General features: G+C 42.2%; 2 protein-coding genes across 4 annotated transcripts in view; one reads left to right on the forward strand and one right to left on the reverse strand.

Moving 5' to 3' along the window:
* The window catches only part of CEP83 (centrosomal protein 83), a 35,833-nt gene extending 33,358 nt beyond the window's left edge, over positions 1 to 2,475 (forward strand). For all 3 annotated transcript variants that reach the window (XM_006027054.3, XM_025208138.1, XM_025208136.1), the window contains exons 15-16: positions 865 to 1,042; positions 1,638 to 2,475. In XM_006027054.3, the coding sequence (XP_006027116.1) occupies positions 865 to 1,042; positions 1,638 to 1,823 (364 nt within the window). In that variant the 3' untranslated portion in view covers positions 1,824 to 2,475. The remainder of the gene's footprint in view (positions 1 to 864; positions 1,043 to 1,637) is intronic.
* Positions 2,476 to 3,678: 1,203 nt separating this feature from the next.
* Positions 3,679 to 23,091, reverse strand: part of PLXNC1 (plexin C1) — a 100,222-nt gene continuing 80,809 nt past the window's right edge. The window contains exons 21-31 of the mRNA XM_025208135.1: positions 21,443 to 21,620; positions 20,027 to 20,130; positions 16,429 to 16,474; positions 15,360 to 15,391; positions 15,167 to 15,274; positions 11,683 to 11,846; positions 10,766 to 10,913; positions 8,636 to 8,776; positions 8,484 to 8,558; positions 7,661 to 7,804; positions 3,679 to 6,922 (exon numbers count right to left, since the gene is read on the reverse strand). Of these exons, the coding sequence (XP_025063920.1) occupies positions 6,803 to 6,922; positions 7,661 to 7,804; positions 8,484 to 8,558; positions 8,636 to 8,776; positions 10,766 to 10,913; positions 11,683 to 11,846; positions 15,167 to 15,274; positions 15,360 to 15,391; positions 16,429 to 16,474; positions 20,027 to 20,130; positions 21,443 to 21,620 (1,260 nt within the window). The 3' untranslated portion in view covers positions 3,679 to 6,802. The remainder of the gene's footprint in view (positions 6,923 to 7,660; positions 7,805 to 8,483; positions 8,559 to 8,635; positions 8,777 to 10,765; positions 10,914 to 11,682; positions 11,847 to 15,166; positions 15,275 to 15,359; positions 15,392 to 16,428; positions 16,475 to 20,026; positions 20,131 to 21,442; positions 21,621 to 23,091) is intronic.

Consider the following 23,091-nt stretch of genomic DNA (forward strand, 5'->3'; position numbering starts at 1 on the left):
AGAGAGATTTGAAGACAGCAATGAGAGCTGGAGTATTAATCAGGGAAGAATGGTAATGAGAAGGTTAATACAGAAGAGACACTGCATCTAGCAGTATTGTAGATGTCAAAGAGAGCAGAAAGAAAAAAAGAACCCTGCAGAAATGTATATTATAAGATATGTAATACTTTTACATTTTATTAAATACACAAGATTAAAACATTTGAAAAAGATAAGGGAGGTGTTGGTTCTTTCACTAATTAGTATTTGAGCTTCCTAATTTGCCTTTAATTTTAAAAATTAAATCTTCCATGTAATGCTTCTTGCCAAGTATAAATGCTTAAAAATCTCTTGTTCTGTTTTCCTTTTTGAGCTAATTCTAGTTTCTAAGGCAGTAGTTAATTCAGCTCAGGCATGAATATTATTTTTGCCTACACATTTGGAAAGAACACACCTAAAGGTCTTACACTTGAGTTGTGTATGGGATATACCAGTGATTCTCAATCAGGGGTGCCACGCCAGATGCTCTGAAGGGTGCCATGAGGTGTGAGGAGAAAAGCAGGGTATGAAAATATAAGCAGATAAGGTCAGGCTCAGGCTTGTCAGAGTCTGACCAATCCCCCACTCCCAGTGCCTGGCCCCTTTGCAAGGAGGTAAGCACTGTAATATATATATTAGTTTTTGAAACTGGGTGCTACTACACTTGCAAAAGTTATGGAGGGGTAACTTGAATCTAAAAAGATTGAGAACCATGGGGATATACATACACTTCCTTTATAAGTCATCATCACTCACAGGAAACTGGCTAGCAGCATGTAAGATAGACAGATGTACTTCTGTTGCAATATGCAATGTTTTGAGCAAGTCCAATCTCTTACTTCATAGACAGAACGTTCCCTATGAAGAATACACACGTCTTCAGAAAAGGCTAAAGGATTTGCAGCGCAGACACAATGAATTCCGGAGTTTAATTCTGGTTCCTAACATACCGTCACTCAATCCAGTCAGTATAACGTCATCTACCTTGATCCCTGTGCCTGAAGTCTCTTTTCCACATCTGCAGGTGAGGATGTATTAAATGAATGTTATACAGACTCAAATTTATTATTTTATATCTTGGAATAAAAAGGCAATTGGACAGAAATACAAATAGTGACCATAAGAGAGATTTTATATATACAACACTCTTTCCTTTGTACGTTTAAGTATCCTGTCCATAATATATATATATATACACACACACATGTTTTTATATCATTGTATTTCTGTCCAATTGCCTGTATTGTCAGTGGACAGGATACTTAAACCTACAAAGGGAAGAGTGTTGTCCAGTCTGTGAACTAACTTTCAGATTCATATGGAGACACTGAAAAATGCATCTCCTCACAGCAAATCTGATTCCTTCAGTTCATTTTTGCAATCTGAAGTTACTGATGTATAGGTAATATTGAGAGCAGCACGGGCAGTCTACTGACATAGAACAACTCTTTCTTGAAAACTGGAGTATCTTCCGTTTCATGAAATTGCTCCAGGACTTCAGAAAGTTAAAAAATTGGACTTGTAAAGTTACTTATAGAGGACATGGGTCACCAACAATGGCCCTGTATGCATTGTAAAATAGCACAAATCTAATTTTTTGGTTTGTCCATAACTTCAAGGAGGAGCAGCATCAAAGGGAGCTTTCCTTGCTTCGCAAGCGACTGGAGGAGCTAGAAACCACACAGAGAAAACAACTCCAAGAGCTTGGGCCATCTGGAGAGCGAGGTAGGCTGGGACTGCACAGTGACGCTGGCAGAAACAGGATAGTTGAAGAGGACAACACACAAAATGAGGACTCCAAATAAAGCGTACAAGATTTAATTGCTGCTTCCTTGTAAGTGCTTTTTAGTACTTTGCCACAAACATATGGATGTGCATCAGACTAGAAGAAATATATTCTGCATAATTTTCTATGTATTTTTGATAGAACATAATGGTTTGTCAAGCACTAACTTGAGAGAGAAAAACTAAGAAAAAATTGTCTTCCAAATTAATTATTTATATATACCAAAATAAAGCATATAGAAAGATCATGTTGTAAAAGCCTTTTAAAGAATATTTATCAAGGTTTTTTGGATCGTGTTAACATGTTGTTTTAAGAAAACCAAAAAAATACAACACAAGTTATTCCCAGTAATTTTTCCAGACAACTCTTGGAAACAAGTGAAGAGGGAGGCTGGAGTTGTTATGTTTGGCTGCTAGCACATGCAGAAGGGCAGATGAGGAAAGCAGGCCAAAAAGTGGATTTGCTATTCATGACAATCCAAGTCTCTTTCATGACTCAATTATGAGAGAAGCAATAATCAAGTTTTTAACAAATGCTGCATTGTAGACATATGCATATTTGCCTTTTTCAGGAATCCTAAGTTTGTATTTGTAGCTAATGGGTTGTGTGTCTGTTTTACTTATCATTAACATATTTATCTATTCAAGGGTTAATATATTTTCTTAACTCTCCACTTTTTCTTGTATTATTTTCCCTTCTAACATCACTGAACTTCAGTGGATTTTTTATAACCAGTAAGTAAAAATCTTCCTACTAGTGTGGTAACAGTTCTTCACTCGCATTCTAAAAATAGCTATGAGCATGTGCAGTGGTTGACCAAACAGGAACATTACTTTCTTTTTTAATGGTTTATCCCATACTGTTTAAAAATGCATCCCTTTCAGATAAATACTGCAGAGTGAGCAGAAGACTGAGCGGCTAATGACACGAGCTGGCACTTTTCCAGTAGCATCTATCCAAACTCTTCTCTTCACCATCTGCATTTCCAGCTTCCCATAGATCATGTACATTTGAGTACTATAATAATAATAATGTTTTTCTGGGAAAAAAGTCTTAAATTATACACACTATCGCTACAGAATATAAGCTATAGCAGTATTCTTCAGCAGTGTAATTGTTTAAAATAGTAGAAGCTGTCACTGAAAACTTCAGGAGGAATAGTCTGGAATACTAACCCAATCCTTATTTGCATCTGAGGTAGGTTTCCCAAATTTAGTACGAATGAAAATGTGCACCAGGTCAGAGGCCTTTGTGGATATCAAATGTAAGGGTAAAAATACAGTTAATTCTCTTACCTGGCATTCCCAGGGTAAGGGAATTGCTGGTTATGTAATGTAAAAACTTTGGTTATCTGAAAAAACTTGGCAGGGTTTTCTGATGGGGGAAAGGGGGCAGCGGCACCAGCAGCAGTCGTGTGAGCTTCCCTCGTGTCTGACCAGCTGGCTGGAAACTCTGGTTAGAGTATTCTGGTTGATGAAGTACTGGATAACAAAGATTTTACTGTAGAAGCCGGTGGTGATTTGTGGGAGATCTTGCACATAAATTAATTACAGGAAAATTATTGTGCAGGGAGAAGGTAAGATGCTGTACCTCTCTTCTCCCGTGGAGCATGGTGCCCCTTGCACCTTCTCCTCAGTGGAAATGACACCTGGATTCTGAGACTGCCGTCCTTACAAACTGAGGAGGCCTGTTTATAGGTTAGAGACAGTTTTGCAAACCTAGATAAGCGTAGCATTGATTGGCAGCATATTATAGTCTAATGTTCATTTCATGCTAGAAATTAGGTTTCTCTGAGATGCCTTCCACTTCCCTGCTAAGCGACCAAGCACATCGTTAAAATCCCAGATAGTGTTAAACACACTCAAGGACATAGGTGAGTTGACCAACTTTCAAATGTGTATTTTTTATTCTAAATAAAGCCGTCTACACACCAAATGTATCTTGGATATGCACTAATTAAAAACATTTTAAAGAATAGCTTAAGTTCTATACAGCAAAAAGTACTTTACATGTTAGTAGGGTTTAACTCTACATTATCTTGGCTGCAAAATAATGCTTTGTAAGCTAGTGTTAGAAAAAATATTGTTTGCAAGTAATAGTTATTTTGCCTGTAAACTTCTGAAAATAAGTTAAGTACACCTTGGTCTCAATGACATACAAAGCTGTTACATTTACTAGATTGCCATAACATGGCTTTATTCACAGATTGCTGTAGACAAACCTCTGAACTGACAGTTCATTCCCTCTAGATAAACACCACCAGTGGACTGCAAATACTGAGAGCATTCCGAGTGTTATGAACTCACACATGTTTACCAAAGGACTCTTATACTTTACACCACCACTTGGAGAACCTACTTCACAGCTTGGTAAATCCCAACACACGATTTAAGGCTGCTGAAGGGGCATGAATGGTACAACTACACTCACAACCTGGTTCATCAGTTATTTACCAGCCAGTGGCACAAAGACTAGGATTGCTTTTGGTCCCTCTGCTTATATACAAATGTGCATTGATAGGGCCTTGCCCTCTCTACACCTTATGGAGCTTCCTGCAGAATATTTTCTACCCTTCCAACTGCAGCATTCTTGTAAGGCAGTCTCGCTCCTCCTGCTCTGAGATCTATCTAAGGTATTCCTGTACGTGAAACGATCACATTTCCTTCAAAAGTACAAATGATTGACCTGGAATTGAACTTTTAAGATGTCTGACTAAAAAGGAAAAAGTGAACACCTGAGGGTTTTCCTTTTCAACAAAAAGATGTAATTTAATACAGAAGAGTAATTAGGAACATTAAATCTCTAAAACAACCAAACAGAGCTGCTAATGCAGTGGTGAGGGAACACTACCCAGAGCCTAGATTGAATATTGAGTCACTTTAACAAGCTCATTTTTAACTTATGTTCACATTAAATTAGAACAGCAATTTAAATCAATTTTCTTTCAAGTAATATTATCTTGGGATGAAGAGCTACTCAAAATGGTGCCCACTGCTTTGGCAAATACCACAAGAAAAAATTGCCATGAGGAATCTTGCTGAAGAAGGTAAAGAAAGAAACCCCTAAAGGCACTGAACTTTCCTCTAGCAACAGTGCTACAACACTGCTCTAACACATGACATGAATTTTATATTTAAACGTGGAAGATTAATTAAAATCTACACTTAGTAAGCCAAAGTGAGAATTATTAATGGCTTTTTTTTGAATGGGTACAGGACGGAACTTGTGCAAGTGTCAAACAGATCAAAGCTAAGTGTCAGAGAGGCTTTGCTGCTACCAGCGAGTGGGTAATTAGCATTTCACAAGTCTTTGTGGCATGCCTGACCAGCCACCAGCATTTCTTGCAAAAATACCAGCTTTGGTATTCTGGTCTGCTCTGCAGCTTCTGTTCCATCAGTGAGGCATTTGCTACTACCAGTACTTCAAACTGAGCTGTTGGCTTATCTACACAACCTCCTCTGAGCCCTAGAATTTCCAAGCTAAACTTAGGGGCTTTGCACAAGCATCATCCTTGAACTAGATACAGGACACCTCTTCCCCCTTATCTACACCTCTACCCCTGCCCCATGAGTGGCTGATGATGAAGTAGAACATCAGCATAGCACTCGCTCTGTAATTCACTTAAAACATTTGGCATGAGTTCACAAGTCCTTTGCAGATAGCAGGCAACTAACTGGGTGACTCGTTTTTAGCTGAGTCGGAGGACATGGACACATTGTGTACTGTAGGCAGGACCTCGCTCATATAATTTCAGGGCTGACGCCCCGCATGCACTACACTGGGACTGCGCTGTATTTGGGATTTCTGCCTCAGGGTTAATTGGAATGTAGGGTGCTCCCTCATTTCACCTGAGCTAACTGGAGCACTGTGGGTATTTAGTTACAAAAATCAAGGGTTAGATAAGGCAGGTAAGGACCTTGTTGGGAAATCCCAGATGTGCTATACACAGCAATAGTAGTACATTGTGCCGAACAATATAAAAATTATGCTAGACTTTTATCACCCCCCCCTTTTCCAGCCTCTAATTCTAAAAATAACATTTAGTTTACAAACAGAACACTTCATTCATGCTATCAGGAAAACTGCTAGCTTTATACAGTTGAGAAACTTGTGAACTACTTAATGAAAATGGCGTGGACTAAACTAACTTTTTTTCTATCTTGGGAGATAGATTTAACACTGTTTGATTTGGTCCCTGAAATAATGACGATGCGATGCAATGTGTTTATTTCCGCAGTATCAAACATTCAGCTCCTCAAGAATGGGTTGGTACATTTACAACTAGATGAAAAAAATGGTAGTAGTAAGAGGTCATGAACAATAGCCAATGAAAGGTGAGATGTCCTTAAAACAGCCAATTGAGGAGGTCTTTCATTCTGTGTATAATCTACTTGGAATTTATAAAATGAGATAAATACCACTTACTTTAAAGAAAAGAAGACTTTCACATTTTAGGCCCTGGAGAGACTTCTCCTACACTTCTACTAATATTAAAGGTGTCATAGGTGATAATTTTTCATGTGTGTAAACATATCTGCATATTTGTGTGTGTAGGAGAAGGAAAGGACAAGCCCTGGAATTAAAATCATGATTTTAATCCATAGATTAAGACCATAGTTTACCCTCACAGATTGACCAGGTGGCAGGCCTACAAAAGCCATTCTCACAAGAAGGTTTCTCTTCACTTGCACTGGGAGCAATGGTTTCTGCAGGTTTGCCTTAAGGTTTTTTAAGTCTTTCTTCAGCCAGCTATTCAAGCCCGGGTGAATGGGCACACAAGTGTGTGTATGCCAAGGAGACTGCATGCATAGGCATTATATTCGCACACGTTTGCATCTGCAGATATTTGACAGTCTAGCTCAACAGACCTTCCTCTCTGACGTCTTACACTTAAGCAACAGTTTAAATGGTCAAAGTGGTGAACAATAGCTCACTATACATACAGCCTCCCAACCTGACTATGGTACCAGTAGCTCTATTTTAGCAATTTGCCACATCTCAGCAGTGCTCTGGTCTCATCCACGTGCATTTTTTCTTCTCATCAAATAAGGCTTTTACTTGCAGAAACTGCTTCAGGGCTTCCTCTTGTCCCCCATCTCTCTCAAGCCTAGTCAGGATCTGTTTACAGTAGTGATGGAAGGGGAAGGGAGGGCAAGAAAGAAGAGATTTAGTGGTTGGTACTTGTTTCATTTTTTTAAGTCACATCTTCAGAACAGCTTAGTGGTAAGGTCTGTCTGAACTTGTGTCTATATATAACATTTTCTTCTAACATTAACATACTAATTTAGTACCTCTCTTTACAAGTCATTATAATCTCAGGATCTATAACACCTACAACACTTCTACTGAAAATAGCAATTCCAATTAAAAAAACAACCCACAAAGCTCATTTACTAAACATGAGGCCAGCCTGGTGCCATCATTCTGCGTGGTAGACAGCTTCATTTCAAATGGCTCCCTTCTGCCCTTCTCTGTAAACTATTGGTAACCAGGTGTACTATGTCCTGGAAGTAGCACACGGGGCTTCACAGAAGAACCAGGGGGGCCTCAATCACAATGGTGGGTAGGGATTTTCCTAGGAAGAAGCTGACTTGCTACAATCTAAAAGTGGTCTGTAGCTTAAATCTGCGGGATGAGGAAGTACTTCTGATAGCTACAGCTGGCATGGGGGAGGACTAGCAACTTGGGAAACTGCCTTCATCAGAAAAAGGGCAGGCATTGTGTGCTAGGACAGCAAAAGACTAGTCGTGGCCAGGAGCAGAACATTTGCTGTGATACCCTGGTAAGGAATTTACTCTGTGGAGTTGGCTTTAATAAAGTAATAGCTATAGCGTCAATGACAGAGTCCAATCTTACATTATCAGGTACAGGACTGTCCAACGTCAGAGTGGGCAGGGGCTGCATCCTCCCAGGCTGCAACGCCCTAGCCTTCACTGCACCAAAACAGTGCTTCCATGCTGCCCTGAGCCTTCCTCTAGGGGTGGGGGAAGGCAGGGGGAGCTGAAAGAGAGAAGGGGAGCCTGGACACCCTGTCAGCATCCACAGGAAAGAAATGGGGAGAGCAGTCCTCAGACTGGAGCACATGAGTTGCAGCTTAACCCCTTAAGGGCCACATGTAGTTTGCAAGCTGCTAGCTGGACAACTCTGATCTGGCAGAATGAATCCCGAATCTCTAAGTGAAACGCAAACCCTAAGATGCTGTAGAACACATGGTCTTACTGGAGTTTCAGGAAGAATTTAAATACACTTGTGTGAAAAAAAATGATGGCAGGAGACAAGATGTGTTTTGAATTGAGTTGTAGTTTATCTGGGCAAATTACTCTTGCTGGGCATTCATTCTGTGCAGATTCAAGGACTGACACCTGCTGAATCATTAACACCCATCTTTGATGTGCCAGAAGTGTGGTCACCAACCTTTTCAGGTTGCAGGCTGGAATGACCCAGTGCGGGTCAGAGGAAGACAGGCACTAGTACCTGGCTGCTGCAGCAAAATGAAAAACAGAAGTGCGTGCCACTGAAGCCCTATGTCTGCAGGCCATAGGTTGTTAACCCCCGTGCTAGAAGGTCTGACAGGTATTGCCTGGGCTATACCTCGCTTAACTTGGATGTAAGACTTCACAAGCCTGAAAACACCGATCAACACTAAAATGGAATAAGATGAAACAACATGTATTCTTACTTCCTCATGGTAAGTTTTTATGTATCTGTAGATTGCAGTCAAGGCCACTTCCTCATTGAATTCATTTTCATGTTTCTGCAACAGAAGAAAAAGCTGGTGAGACGCTTCTCCTTTAAGCACAACAAGTTGGTAAAGTGTCTACTTAACAATACCTTAGATTCCTGAATTAAAAAGTCTTCTACTTCTGAAGAGGACAATGGAGGCAAATCCCTGATTGCTTTATAGTAAGCTTTCACCTCCTCCTTGTAAAGTGGAATATCCTTGGCATAGAGAAGTTTATTTGTTGGTGCTTCCTTTAAAAGAAAAACATAATTTGAAGCACAGTCAAGTTTAACAGCACACATTTGCCTCTGAGCCCACCTCCACACAGTTGAGTAGTGTGTTTGCTGCATTTTCCTTTTGTCTGATTCATTTGGTTTGCAGTGCTTACACGCTAAGAGCCAAGATTATTTCTGAAATGCAAGACATAGAATAAATGCTGAGCTTTGGCAACATAAAGCATTGCATTGCATGACAGCTAGTGTATAATTATTTCTACTGGTCTCAGGAGTATTAATTAAAATATCTGCCCCTTCAGTACACTGTACTTATTTTTCAGGCAATTTAAAGCTTCTGAAAGCTGAAATTATATACAGAATATGGGAAGTGGCTGTTCAGGCTTCCCTAGATACCTGCTGGAAGAACTTTATAAACCCTGCCTGACAATGGACTTCCATCCATCAGGAATAGGATAGTGTTATGAGTTTTCAGTAATGACTATTTTAAATATTGTGTGCACTTTTAATTAAAATATCATCATCAGCTTTTAAATATGAAAAATATGCTTTTTTTCCAAGCAACTGAAGAATGTTTAAATTTATAACTAAAAAATAATGCAACTATTTTATGGCGTTTTCAATTCTATAACTGCATTCTTAATGCATGTAACCAATACAAGCCATTGTATCAGCAGGTTTATAAGGGAAATGGTCCATAGAACAGTGAGCATAAATGTAACAAAGTCAAGTCTCAAATGTTCAGTGGTTTGGTGTTTTCCATCAAACCAGCAGTGTATTTAGTTTTAGTTCAAGACATCTCAAGTCCTATAGTCAAACAGAAGCATATTTTCTTTTTTTTTTAATTAAACTTTTATGGATGGCCAAAGCAGTTCAGATGAAACAAGAAATGACTTGTTTTTTATATGAAACATGCTTTTAGGCTCAAAAATGTTTAGTTAATATTTTTTTAGCCTTATATACTTCCAGTCTGGGGGCGGAAGAAGGGGAAGTATTGGCAAATCCCCCCGCCCCGCCACTATTTTTAAAGCATTTCTGACAGATAAGATGTTCTAGAAATTTCATGATAGTGCATGTCTTCTGAAGTTTTACAGACTGAGACCTCAAATCAAAGAGGTTATAATATATTCAGGTAAGCAGCCAATACACTGCAAAGAGAACAGCATAACATCTCCACCATTAGGCACTTTGCCAGCTATGCAGCAATCTTAGCTGAATACTACACTAACATTTTACAGAAAGATCTGACTTTCCAATCAAACTGAGAATACATATGACATTTCCTTGTGAAATCCTTCATTGCTTTATCCATCAGGATTATTCAATTCCATATTTTTGCATGAGAGGCAATGGAATTCTGGCCTTTTTTAAGAAAATAGGAGTTCTGCCTTTCATTGACTTCAGTATCTGGGGTTAGAGGTGCACTGATACATTGGTCTAATATCAGACAGGTACCTGGTGTTTGGGCAGAGGTGGGGCGTTGAACCAGGGCTGCGGCTGGCAGTGCCTGGAGAGGAGCAGCAGCTAAATTTAGGGTGGATGCAGCAACCTCCCAGTGCCGCCGGTGCCCGCTCCGAGCCCAGCTCCTGCTGAGAAGAGCCCCACACAGCCCCACTCTACCCTGCGCTGATCCAAGGGGCACACGCCCTGCACCCCCCGGTCCCATTGCAGGTTGCAAGCAGCGGCAGAAGCTACCTTCCCCCGCCCCCCCGCCATGAGCCGTGGCTCCGCCCCCTCCCCGCTCTGCCTGGGCAGCACCTGCCCCCTAACTCACTGTGGGAGGCATTTATCTGCCCCCCGCACACCCTTTCACCACACCAGACTTATCAGCTGGAGGCAGCTGTATCAGAAATCAGATCGGTATCTGCCTATATGCCTCTTTAAATATCGGCTATTGGTATCAGCTCCAAAAACCTGTCAGTGCACCCCTATTTGGGGTTTTACCCCTAAAATATTGCACGGTTAAAAATATTTTTTGCTCAGGAAACCGAGAAGGCCAAGCATTACCTTTCCCAGCTGATGTTCTGTTAAAGAAAAGGCATCCATGAAAGCTTGTGCAATTACTGACAAACAACCATCTATATGTGGAGTCTTCTTAATATCAAAGACAAACTGGGGGTTCTTCAATATATTCACCCAGAAGCGAAGAGGAAGACTGGTCAGAGAGAGAACAAACAGTTTTAATTCAACAGCTCCAATCAGATGACAAGACAATATTTGGCCTCTAGCATACTATCCAAATAGGCACAACCCTGACGTGCTTATTCATTGCAAGGAGGAATAACAGTGAGTGTTACAAAGCTAGCAAAAAACCAGCCAAGCCCACTACAATTTATTCCAGAAGCTATGATGTTTTATACCATAATACCCCTCTAGTTGCTGTATTACAGTTACCCTATTGGCATGGTTTGACTACATCAGGGTTTGTCAACTGGGGGTACCTGTTCCCCTGGGGGTACTTGGCAAGGCCCTAGGGGGTACGCGTGGGTGAGTGGGGATGGAGCGCCACCGCCCTCCCAGCCAGGAGCAGGGGTGGAGAGAGGGCAGCAGCAGCCCTCTGCACTGCTGTCAACACCATCCACTACCCTGTGCTGTCACTGCTCTGCATCCAGCTGCACCCCCCAGTCTGGCCAACCGCCAGGGGTACAGTTACTAAAAAAGGCTGAAAACCCCTGGACTACATGGATCCAAGATAAGTTAGTGAGCAATTTAAAGATTCTGAGCTTTATGAAAAATATCACTTATGGTCACCATGTAACACCCAGATTATGTAATAAAGCTTGGCAGTTGTTATTGTAACAGCTCTCATGCTCATGGTTAAAAGCATCCCACTGTAGTTTCTCAAATACACACTGAGAAAGTATGTGTGGGCCGCGTGCGCGCGCGCACACACACACACACACACACACACACACACTATGTACCTGTTGGTTTTCCATATATGAACCACATCAGGATCTGTGATCTTTTTACTTTCAGCCTGAGCATCCAAGAAGTCAAAAAAGTATTTGATAGCAACAGGGGCTTTATTGTTAGGTAAGCTCCAGATGCTTCTGAAGAGCTTTTCAACAACGGAATGAATTGCAACCTGAAAAGCAAAAGAAAGTCATTCTACTATTATGTGAAAAGGACGAGATTTCTTGAGATGAGGGGGAGGGCAAATGCACCCCAGGGGAACTACACTTAGAAACTCAAAATGTCTTTGCGGTAAACACCTAAAACTGACAAATGGGATGATCGCAACTAAAAAGGAAACTGAAAACATCACTGTGAGCTGCCCTGATGTGTCACTAGTTATGTATCTTTGTTTTGTCAACAGGGAAAATTGTAGTAAAACTTAAAAGTGAACCGTTCATGGAAGGAATGGCTTGTGGCTGTTCCTGCTTTTTATGATGCATCAAGAAAACATCAAACATTTTTTTCTAAGGTACTGTTTTTACCCTTTTTAATGATATCTGATAGATCTGCAATATGTCACTTCTTATTTGGGGTTTGGAGCAGGAGAGAAGTTATTAAGATTTCTAGGCTAGAGCACAGGTCTAGTGGTGTTACAAGTGGATCTGCAGTTTTTCCTCCTTGCTGATGACTTGGTGTTGTTTTAGTTTTAACCCTTGTCTACACTGCAAAGTTCTGTTGGCAAAGCTGTCAGGTAGAGGTAAGAAAAGATCACATCCCGTAGACAACATAGTTCTGCAGCAAAGCCTCTGTTGTTGGGTGCAACTCTCCCAGCAAGAAGCTTGTTCTTTTTGCAGGGCTGTGGTAGCCAAAAAACTCCTGCTTTCAAAGATACATCCACACCAGAGGGCTCAGCAATGTCAGCAGCTGTTGGTGTAAGTAAAGCAGCCTCAGGCTCAGTCCCTGTAGTGTAACCATAGCCTGAATTTAAGATTACAGTTTTGGTTGTCACTTGGAAAACTAGACAAACAACTCTGTCTCTCCCCGCCCCCACCCCCGCCCTCCTCTCCTTGCCAAGGAAAAATCCTATCCTCACAAAATAGGGAACGAGGACAACTTACTGAAAAATTCCCTGACACTCTTCATACAGTATTATTAACATACATACAGTGGCAAACACAAATGCCCCCCTTTGTTTTCTATTCTGCCTTGTAATAAGGTTTGAATCCCGTTTTTAAGACCAATAGCAAGATAGGGCTGCTGATAACCAGGGATCCTGGTTTTCTCTGATAAAGAAAATCTGCGATTTTCAGATTTTAAAAAGTAACCCAAAATCCACATTTTTTCTTGTGATTAAAATGAAATACTGCTATTATATTATATTTATATATAAAGTGTTTCATTTTAATCATGAAAAAATGTGGATTTGGGGTTACTGGGGTTACTTTTTTAAATCTGAAAATTGGGATTTTTTTTTAATCAGAGAAAACCAGAATCCCTGCTGATAACTTCCTGACTGGGTGCTGGCTACTTTGGTTGCAGTAACAAGGTCAACTACAGTGCACACATAAAGGGGGTCAACACAGTGACATTTCATATGATCTTTGGGAGACACAAGTTCTATCACAGCAATCTCAAAGCACTACTTTATCCTAATGCTGCTATGTGCAGCATAATGCCATAGCCTCAATAGATGATTGAGGAATGCCTCAGTGCCTTAATGGATCTGGTATTGGCAATGGGGGATGACATGGTTGGGGACCTACAGATCGGTAGCCATCTGGGGGTCAGTGATCACCTAATAATAGAATTCTTCATTAGACGTCGAGTGGGTAAGGTAACTAGTAGGGTGAAAGTGCTAGACTTTAGGAAAGCTGATTTCAATGAACTCAGGCGATTAGTCAAGGACGCACTGCAGAGTAGGAGTTTTGAAGTGATGGGGGCCCAAGAAGGGTGGCTGTGCCTTAAGGAAATGATCCTTCGGGCACAAAGGGAGATGATCCCGATGCGAGGAAAAAGAGGGAAAGGGGCCAGGAGGCTTCCTTGGCTGACCAGAGAAATCCAGGGCAGCCTACAGGCCAAAAGGGGAGCACATAAAAAGTGGAAACAGGGAGAGATCACCAAAGATGAATATACCTCCTCTGCTCGTGCTTGTAGGGAGGCAGTTAGACGGGCCAAAGCTACCATGGAGCTGAGGATGGCATCCCAAGTAAAGGATAACAAGAAATTGTTTTTTAGATATATAGGGAGTAAAAGGAAGGCCCAGGGAGGAATAGGACCCCTACTAAATGGGCAGAAGCAATTGGTGACAGACAGGGGGGACAAGGCTGAACTCCTCAACGAGTTCTTTGCCTCAGTGTTCCTAAGCGAGGGGCATGACAAGTCTCTCACTGGGGTTGTAGAGAGGCAGCAGCAAGGTGCCAGACTACCATGCGTAGACCCTGTGTCAGACTCAATGATCTATTGAGGTCCCTTCCGACCCTAACATCTATGAATCTATGATTAATTGAAAGACATTTGAAAGACTGTTTCTGGTTTTTTGTTCCCAAGCCTATAAATGTACTTCTTCCCCAGCAGACAGTTCATGGATCAGTTTTCCAGCACTGGATGTTACTAGGCCAACATCTGGGAAACTGCAAGGGCATAATTCACTTTTGTGGCTCTCTGGCACATGGCCCATCTCCTCTCTTTTTGGACATTAGGTATTAGCATACCACAAGCAATTATATATTAGATGATTTATAAGGTGAGGAGGGCCATAATAATCTAATCTATACACCTGCATAGAATTTCTTCCAATACATATACTGATAACATTTTAAAATAATATGTTGCTGCTAAGAGTTTTATATGTTGTTGGATTAATTAATACATAATAAACCCCTCATTAATATGTAACAAAGTATTTTTTGGTGAAAGAAGCAGTTGTTGCTCCTAAAGTTGTATACCATGGGAATCAGACACCCTAACTGTAGGAGATACCATCTCAAACTTCAAAATTAACTTTCAGGGTCCAACTTGAGACACTTGACTCTCAGGCAGATGGCCAGTGCTCTGAAAATCAGGTCTCTTTTGTTGGGTTTCTAAAACTCAGGCTTTTGAAAGTTCAGGCTGAAATCTCTCTCTCCAGTGGTTGAAATCTATGGAAATCAATAGCAAAAATTCATTTTTTTTTTTTGTTGCTTTTTCTGGAAGCACAAGAAAAAAAGTCTAAAAACTCAACAAGCCAAACCCCCATTATTTATAGGGCTTTATGCTAAAAAGGGAGGGTTGAAACTATTGGGGCAATGTGTTAATAGATACCTTTTATCTCTTAGGTTTTAGGGTTCCACTGTGCCAGTCTAAAATGCAGAAGGGTTTCTGCAGTGGGTAAAAATCTGTAGCTATCAGGGTGATTTTGAAACTTTACATTTTTAACTGCCATACAGAATTTGCATAATTTCCGGTCTGATTTCTGTTTGTGCTGAGCTAAGCATAAGACCAAACCTACTCTGAAATAAAACTCTCTGTTACCTTGGTAGACAGCAGCTTTGTCAGATACATTTCTTTTACTTTGAATTTCTGCTTTCCTTTGGTTTTTGCTCCCTGAATATCTTTCACTGTTTCAGAGTTTGGTAAAATCTACAGTAAAAAGATTATAGATGTTATACAGACACGATCTTTCAGCATTAAGAAAACCTGCCATTTAATTTTGCATTTAACTCACCAAATGACAGTATTCATCAGAGTAATCCACATCTAAAGAACAGAAAGGGGAGCGGGGAGGGGAAAGAATAAATCAGTCAGTCAGTCACATAAACTAATGGGCATTTTTAAGGCTAGTTTATGTTTTGACTTTTCTCTCATGAAGTCCAAGCCTCACTGTACACTCCTAAGCAAACTAACCAGAGCTTAGGTGTCCTGAGGGGAAGAAGTGCCATACTTACTCTCTGAACAGCACATGAGCTGAGAGGAGCTGAAGAAATGGGTGGAGCACTACTACCAAACTCTTACCCTCCACCTGTCTTTGGTGAGCACAGCTGTGCCAGCACAAGGCTGGCATGAAGTGCTCCTTCTGTAGCAGGAATTTGCAATTCCAAGGTTTTATTCATGCTTAAAAGTCTGTGATGTAGTCAAGCCCTAGAGGGCAGGCCGAGGTCAGCTTTTGCCCTGGAAAGCACGTACAGGCAAAAGGTTTCTTTTCGGAAAAATGGGCCGCAAATGGGTAAGCAGGCCATAGGGGATGGGAGAGCAAGATCAGCCTGCAGCATCCCTGGAGTACAAGTGCAGGGAAGCTTTGTGCCTGTGTGTATCCTGCAATTACCAGTGTGTTATTGAAACAGCTGAGTCAGGAATCCTAAGAAGCTTCGAAATGTGAATAATGGAACAAAAGGAGGACTCTGAAGTTGTGTATTGCTTATTACTACAGCTATCCAACTGCTCAGCGTCCTCAGTGCAACCTCATTCTCAGTGGCCTGTGCACCTGTGATTTTTACACTTCCTTGTCTTGCTTAGTCTCTGCATCTTTAAGCATCCCCGTGTCTGTGATTTGTTGCTTTTTTGTCCCTTTTTTTGTCCTGCTCCCCGTGATGCCCTGCTGTGCTGCTGTCTGTCACAGACCCACAGCCAGATTAAAACAGTTGCCTCTTTTGCTTATTTCCAGTGAACTGACATGTTTCTGACAGTGTCTTCCTGAGATGCAAACTACCAGGAACAAAAACCTCTACAAAGTTATTACTAATCCTTTAGTCTTTTTATTAAAATAAAAATAAAACAGTTCTTGGTTGTTTTGTTACCTGGTGTTTTCTTTTTAAGGACTTTGACAGTTGCACCATCCGAAATCTGAAAGCAAAAACAAAATATAAATAGGTATGACCCGTAACTAAGGAAGACCTCGATTTCCTTTCCTCTTCCCTATCATACACGTTAACTCACAGTGTGAGCTGTGCCAGCGTTCTCTATCCTCCACACAGCATTCACAGCAGGTCTCACTCAGTGCTGATTTTCAGAGTCGCCAAGGTTTGAATTTCTCTCTGGAACTGTGTGAATAGCACTCCTCTGAAAACAGGTGCTTGAAGGCTTTCTCTTTTGCCAAGTTTTGCTCATTTATTCTTGCTCTGGCTATTACTCTTTAGGTTTAGTAACCCATCCCAGGCACTGTTTTGTGGTCTTCTGTATATTATTATTCCAGTGCAGTGGGGACCAACATTTTTGTCTGGAGTGTCACAAATGAAACCCTGTGTTCTCCCTGAGTACCATTCCAAGCCCTTGCCCCTGCCAATCTGCTGCTCTGCTTTTTTCTCCCTACTATCTGCTGCTCTGATTGCTGCACCCTGACCTATCTGCTGCTGTGTTGCCTGCTCCTTTCTCAATCTGCTGCAGGCCACACAAAGAGGCTGCCCATGCCACTTGTGGCACACATGCTGCAGGCTGGCACCCCCTCTGTTTCAGTGGCTTCTCTGCAGGATTGGTACAAGGATGAGGTGCCCCTTAACTCAATCCAAATCTCCACTGGGAGGGAGGGGAGAGGATGGTGTTGAAGTGCACAATGCTTTATGCCCCTTTCTGCATGGGAAGGAGAGTCCTGTGGGTCTATGGGGTGTGGATGACCTGGACTCATGTGTCTTAAGAGCTGGGTTCAACCTTCAGTTTACAGAATGATTAAGATATCAGTGTCATGTAAAATTCTGCTTTGTTTTTATACACTTGAAGTTAGCTGTCCAGGTGCCTTGAGATTTCTAGGAAAAATCCAGGTCTTCCCTCCTTGAATAAACACTACTGTGTTCAGGCAGTAAATATTCTCTTAAAAAGAAAACAGTGAGTCACACTCTTGCAGTCAAAGAACGACTCCAAAGCTAATCCTGTGGAGTACTCTGGCAATGCTCTGCTGTTGAATGCTGTGTTTTGCCAAGTGCTAGCATACTGTGCTCTATAATTACAAAAACAACTGGCCAGCCCTACACCGGGAGCACTGCCAAAATAATGTAAATGTCTTTTAAAACTGTGGCAGCACGCCCAACCTGGAAACCAGCTTAAACATTAAGTTAGTTTATCCAAAGCTGTGCCTCATGCCAAAGAAACCTGGCCCATACGCTTGCGCTTGGGAGATAAACATGGATTATTTTACAAGGATATGTATTTTTAAAGAAAAGGTCTTCTTTTTATCAGGCAGTGCCTCCCAGCTCATGCACACCTACAGGAACGCTTTAGCATAAAGCATTTTAAACCACTGTAATGACAAATTTTCTAGGGCTAGTTTTTGTGACTTGGAATGAGCCTCCCACACAGGGATCAGAGGAAGAATAAGACTCCATCCTACCAGGATCTTGGGTTTGGGCACACAGGTGTCAGCTGAGTTCAGTAAAGCCTTGTTTCCAACCTGGTGCCCTTTAGGCATTTCAGAGGAGAGGCAGTGCAGTATTTTACTGCTGAAAGAGAGCAGTTACCTTTCAGGGGTGAGGGAGAAGCAGAGAAGAAATTGTTCTTTCTATGGGAACTGATGACAATAGGGCAGCTCAACTTTGGGCTGTGTCTGAGACACATGCTGGCCCTTTGCATCTAAACAGAAAAAAACCTCTTCCTTTCTGACTGTAGCTGCTATTTTTTCACCATGACATATGTAAAAAAGAAGGCCTTTCTAACTCTCCTGATGCCTAAATAACTTGTTCACACCTTAACTGCTTCCATGGACAATTGAATCATTGCTGCTCTGCAAGGTCACATCTTCAGGGCCAGATGCTCTCATGTCTTTTCTGCATAGGGTACAGGCAATGTAGAAGAGGCAGGAGCCTAGCTCTGCCTGTCTTCTCCTGCACAGCTCCCTAGGACCCATATATGCTGGATCATTGGATATTACATTCATTACAGTTTTTTTGACCTTGTACCCCTGGTCCTGCATAAATCTGAAAGCAATGACTAGAGAGCAGGTATGAAAACTGCCGCCTGACTTCATCCTTAATGGGAGGTCCAACCTCATAGTGACTACTGGCTGCCTTCATGGCAACAATAGTGCAAATATAATATATGGCACACCAGTGTCTCTAGTCAAGAAAAGTAAGAGTAGTAGAGTAAAAGGAATATGCAGAGCACGGAGTGCCAAGGAGTACTGGGAGGAAGTAGGTGAATTTTGTCTTTTGTAGAATACAGCCAAACCCTACAAAATTAAATACAAAGCCCTTGTATTAACACAGCATTAAAGCTGCTCTCTCAACTTAAAAGCTAAAAGTCAAGCATTGCAAACTGCCTAAATCTCCAAAGAGCAACAAGTGATTTTGGGTGCCTTCGTGTGTTTGCACATTCAGTTTGAGAGACCTGGAAGAGGCCAGATGGTACTAGTACTTTCTGACAAAAAAAAAAAAAAAAAAAAAAAATCAAGCTAGTTTAGGTTGGGCAGTCAAAAAATTGTCAGTCATTTTTGAAAATGATGGCCAAGGTGCCTAGAACACCATTAATGAGGCATTAGAGTTTATATATTTTCTTTTCCTGTTTTTCAAGTGGATATATTTGCATTCTCCTTCCTATTGTTAGATGCTTCCAATAAAATTGGAGGATTAAAGGAGTCAATACTTACTGTAACACTAATTGCTCATGCATAAAATATGAGATTTTCCATATCACACTATTTCTGGTCAGATAAAGTGAACTTATGCCTGATAGACTCCCAGAAGGATTTTTGTATGTGGTTGGTAAGATATAATTGGTCTAGTTAAAAATTTGCAAGGAAAAACAAAAACAGCCTGGAAATTAACTTGTTTTCCTACACTTGAAACATTTACACAGACAGTTACAAGAACATGGCCAGTGACCAGCTAAACCACATTTATGCTGTACAAAGAACAGAATTTGTGACTTTAACCTGTGTCCACTACCATCTGAACATACTGAGTGCCTGCACTAGCTTTCTGTAGAAAATGGGGCTTATATTATCTCCACAGACCAAACACATGAGGGGAGGTAATCAAATACTTAATCAGATCTAAATTTATCCATTTCTGAGCACTGTTACATATACATTCAAGTTGAAGTTGCAGGTCTCCAAATATGTACAAAATGTTGACTCATTCAAAGAAAGCTGCAACACTATATCTGGAGCATTCACATGACACAAGAGTATAGAAGACAGGCAGAGGAAGGGTTGGGTTTAAGGCACTGGACTGTAACTTAAACCCAATTCTGTCTGCCACAGACTCCCTCTGGGACCCAAGGAGAGTCAAAATTTCAAAAGAGAACTCAGTATCTTCAATCAGCCAGCCTCTGATTGATCCAGTTCAAGCATGGATTTTTTAAAGATGGCAGCACACAGTGGTTACTTAACCCTTTTCAAAACCTGGTTGTTGGACCTGTTTTACCAGAAGAAATAGGTTCCTAATATGACTGCACTAATTTCATTCTTACCCCATAGTGACCAATGGTGTTTAGCTTTGTTTTCCCATCTTCCAGAATCGGGGAGGACTCGTCTATATCTGACAGTTCTTTTTGCTGTGCACCAGACTGAAGTTCTGTAAAACAATCACAACAGAGAAACTATCACACACTAAACCAATCCCCATTCCCCGTATTTTGAATTATATATTATTTTTGGATTGATGATCCTGATCTGAGTTTTGCTAAGCACCGTCTGTGTGCTAGTTCCTATGAGTGTGATTTAGTAGGCTCTGGACCATCTTGGGACTGGACCACTTGGAGGCATATCCCTTTAGGCCAGAGGTGTCAAACATACAGCCTGTGGACTGGATTTGGCCTACAGACCTGGGTCATTTGGCCCTTGATGGGTGGACAGGAGAACCTTCCTGAGGCTGTATCCAAATGCCTGGGTGTGGGAAGAAGCCCAGTGGCTTGTTCCTGGGGTGATAGCCAGGCACCCAGGTGACAGCTGCCCCACTGGAGCTCCAGCAGCACCATGGGAAGAAGCCCAATGCCATAGCTTATTTCTAGGGAGGCATACAAGCGCACAAGATGCCAGAGTCTCTTGCCACAGAATCCTGGACCAGAAAGGGGTGTCCATGAGCCCATTCCAGCCCAAGGGGCCAGCCCTGCACTAATCACCTGACCAGTGGACTGACTTTTCCCAGCATCTGGCCCATGGGGCCACCCCTGGCTCAGGCTGTTCAAACCACAAAGCATCTAGTCCAATGGTTTCCAACCTTTTAAAGTATGAGATCACTTTTTTAATTAAAGTGCAACCCAGGATCTACTGCATGCTACCCTCAAGTCCCCCCCAGCAGATCAGTCCAAGGGGGCGGTGGGGAGGAAAGGGTGGGGGTGGTGCACGGTAGATCCTGCGTTGCACTTTAATTAAAAAAGTGATCTCACTGCCCCCGCAGTGAGGGAGGGAGTGGAGCAGAGGCAGGGACAGGGGTGAGTGGGGCCCCGGACAGGCTGGATGGTGGGAGGACTGGAGCCCAGGTGGTTCATCCAGCTGTGTGGGGGTCTCTCACTGCTGTGTGCACTCCGGCAGAGGCCTGGGGGGCATGTGCCCCCCAATCTGTGTGCACATTTATCCTATGAAAGGTGGTGTATTTTTAACAAGCACTAATGTGTTATATCTTAAGACAGGTAAGGAAGTTGGAGTTTTCATATGCTAAGAATGGCAAGGAACTAGGGTTTTCATATGCTAAGTGGTAGATATAACCCTAGGGGCAAGTCCATAGTTTGACCATTAGTAGATCTATGATTTTCCCTAAAATTTGTAATAATAGTCTTGGACTACCTATTGGCAAAGCCAGAGGCAGATCTCTTAAATAGTAAGCTTTGCAGAGACAGTAGCAAACTAAGAGGATAATGAAGATACAGTGCAAGGTACTCTCTTACCAAGACCAATTTCATCAAGCTGAAGACCATAAAGGGAGCCATTCTTATTTACAAAAGCTTGAAAGATCTTCTCCTTGGCTTGACCTATAGTATCACAATCCAGAACACTGACTGAGATAGTCTGACAGGTATCTGCATTCTCATTATCTGGGTCTTTTTCAAAGATGATATTCAGTGTCTGAAAGAATACAACGTTATTCCAACTAACCGAAAATTGATATGATGCATTATATAAACCTACAGGCTTCACAGTAATGAACACTGAGAATCAAGTGTTATATATAGGATTTAAGAAGTATAACCTTACATTATTTTATTAACAGTAAAGATTGTTCATTGGAGTTAAATAGTGAATCAGCAGACCTACAAAAGATGGGGAGTCAGAAGAAAATATATAACCTACATACTCCAAAACAAAAACATGTTTTTCTTTTGTTGATGTAAGATTCTTAGAAAAGGAGAAAGCGAGGGACTAAAGATTTGATAAGGACACGTACTCAGCAGGTTATCATGATACACACATTATTGTGTTTTTCTTTTTTAACTGGAAGGGATGTTAAAATGCACATAAACACATGCCATTGTTATGGCCGAGTACAACATGTCTGTAATGGACATGCCATGGAAATTTGTGTCCATCAGAAGTCAGCTCCTTCACCACAGGGAGAGGAGCAGAAGCTACTGCAGAAGGGAGTAAACAGCAAGGGTGGAGGGAGAATGGGTGGGCAGAGTTTGCCAGACATGCCAAAGACAGTCCACTGGATAATGAATCAGACCTGCAGATGAAGGCGCAATGGTATAACTAGAAAATTATAAGGATGTTCCCTACAGCTCAGTCACAAACTAGATCAAAGGCCAGCTTATCACAGACTGTGCCCCGAGTAGGATCAGCCCAAGTCTCACACACCATGTAGAGCAGGGGTGGGCAATTATTTTGGGTGCAGGGCTGCTTGATGAGTTTTGGCGAGCTGTCAAGGGTTGCACAGGTAGCCCTGCCCCTTGAGTTGCCCCACTCCCTGGTTGCCATCTTGGGACAGAAAGTCCCGCCCCTTGACCCCTGACCTTTGTCACTGGAAGTCCCTCCCCTTGCACAACTTACTAGGTAGCAAGGGGTTGTGACCCCTCTAACATCCTGCCCCAGCAGTGGGGTTTCAGGGGCATCAGACCTCCCCCAGAACTTTCCCCCTACCTGTGCCAGCTGGTCCCAAAAGGAGGAGGCTCTGGCGCCGCTTCTGCTGGCCGGTGCTGACCCAGTCGGGCTCGCCCCATCCCCGGCAGCACCTGGGAAGCTGGCTTCAGCCGCATGCTGCTCAGGATGGGACGGACCCAGCTGAGTCTGCACCGGGCAGGAAAGGCGGCATGCAGCTGAAGTCAGCTCCTCATGTGCTGCTGGGGACGGGAGGAGCCCGGCCAGGTCTGCACCGGCCAGCAGAAGCAGCAGCGGAGCTGTGTGCCACTTGGGACGGGACAAGCCCGGCCAGAGCAGCAGGGGCTCAGCTGCACTTTCCCCCTGCCTGCACCGGTCAGTCCCAAGTGGCACATGGCTCTGCCACCGCTTCTGCTGGCTAGTGCAGACCTGGCCAGCCTCCTCCAGTCCCCAGCAGCATGTGAGGAGCCGACTTCAGTTGCACGCCACCTTTCCTGGCTGG

Source organism: Alligator sinensis, unplaced genomic scaffold (genome assembly GCF_000455745.1).
Source record: "Alligator sinensis unplaced genomic scaffold, ASM45574v1 scaffold141_1, whole genome shotgun sequence".
In the NCBI taxonomy this organism is placed as follows: domain Eukaryota; kingdom Metazoa; phylum Chordata; order Crocodylia; family Alligatoridae; genus Alligator; species Alligator sinensis.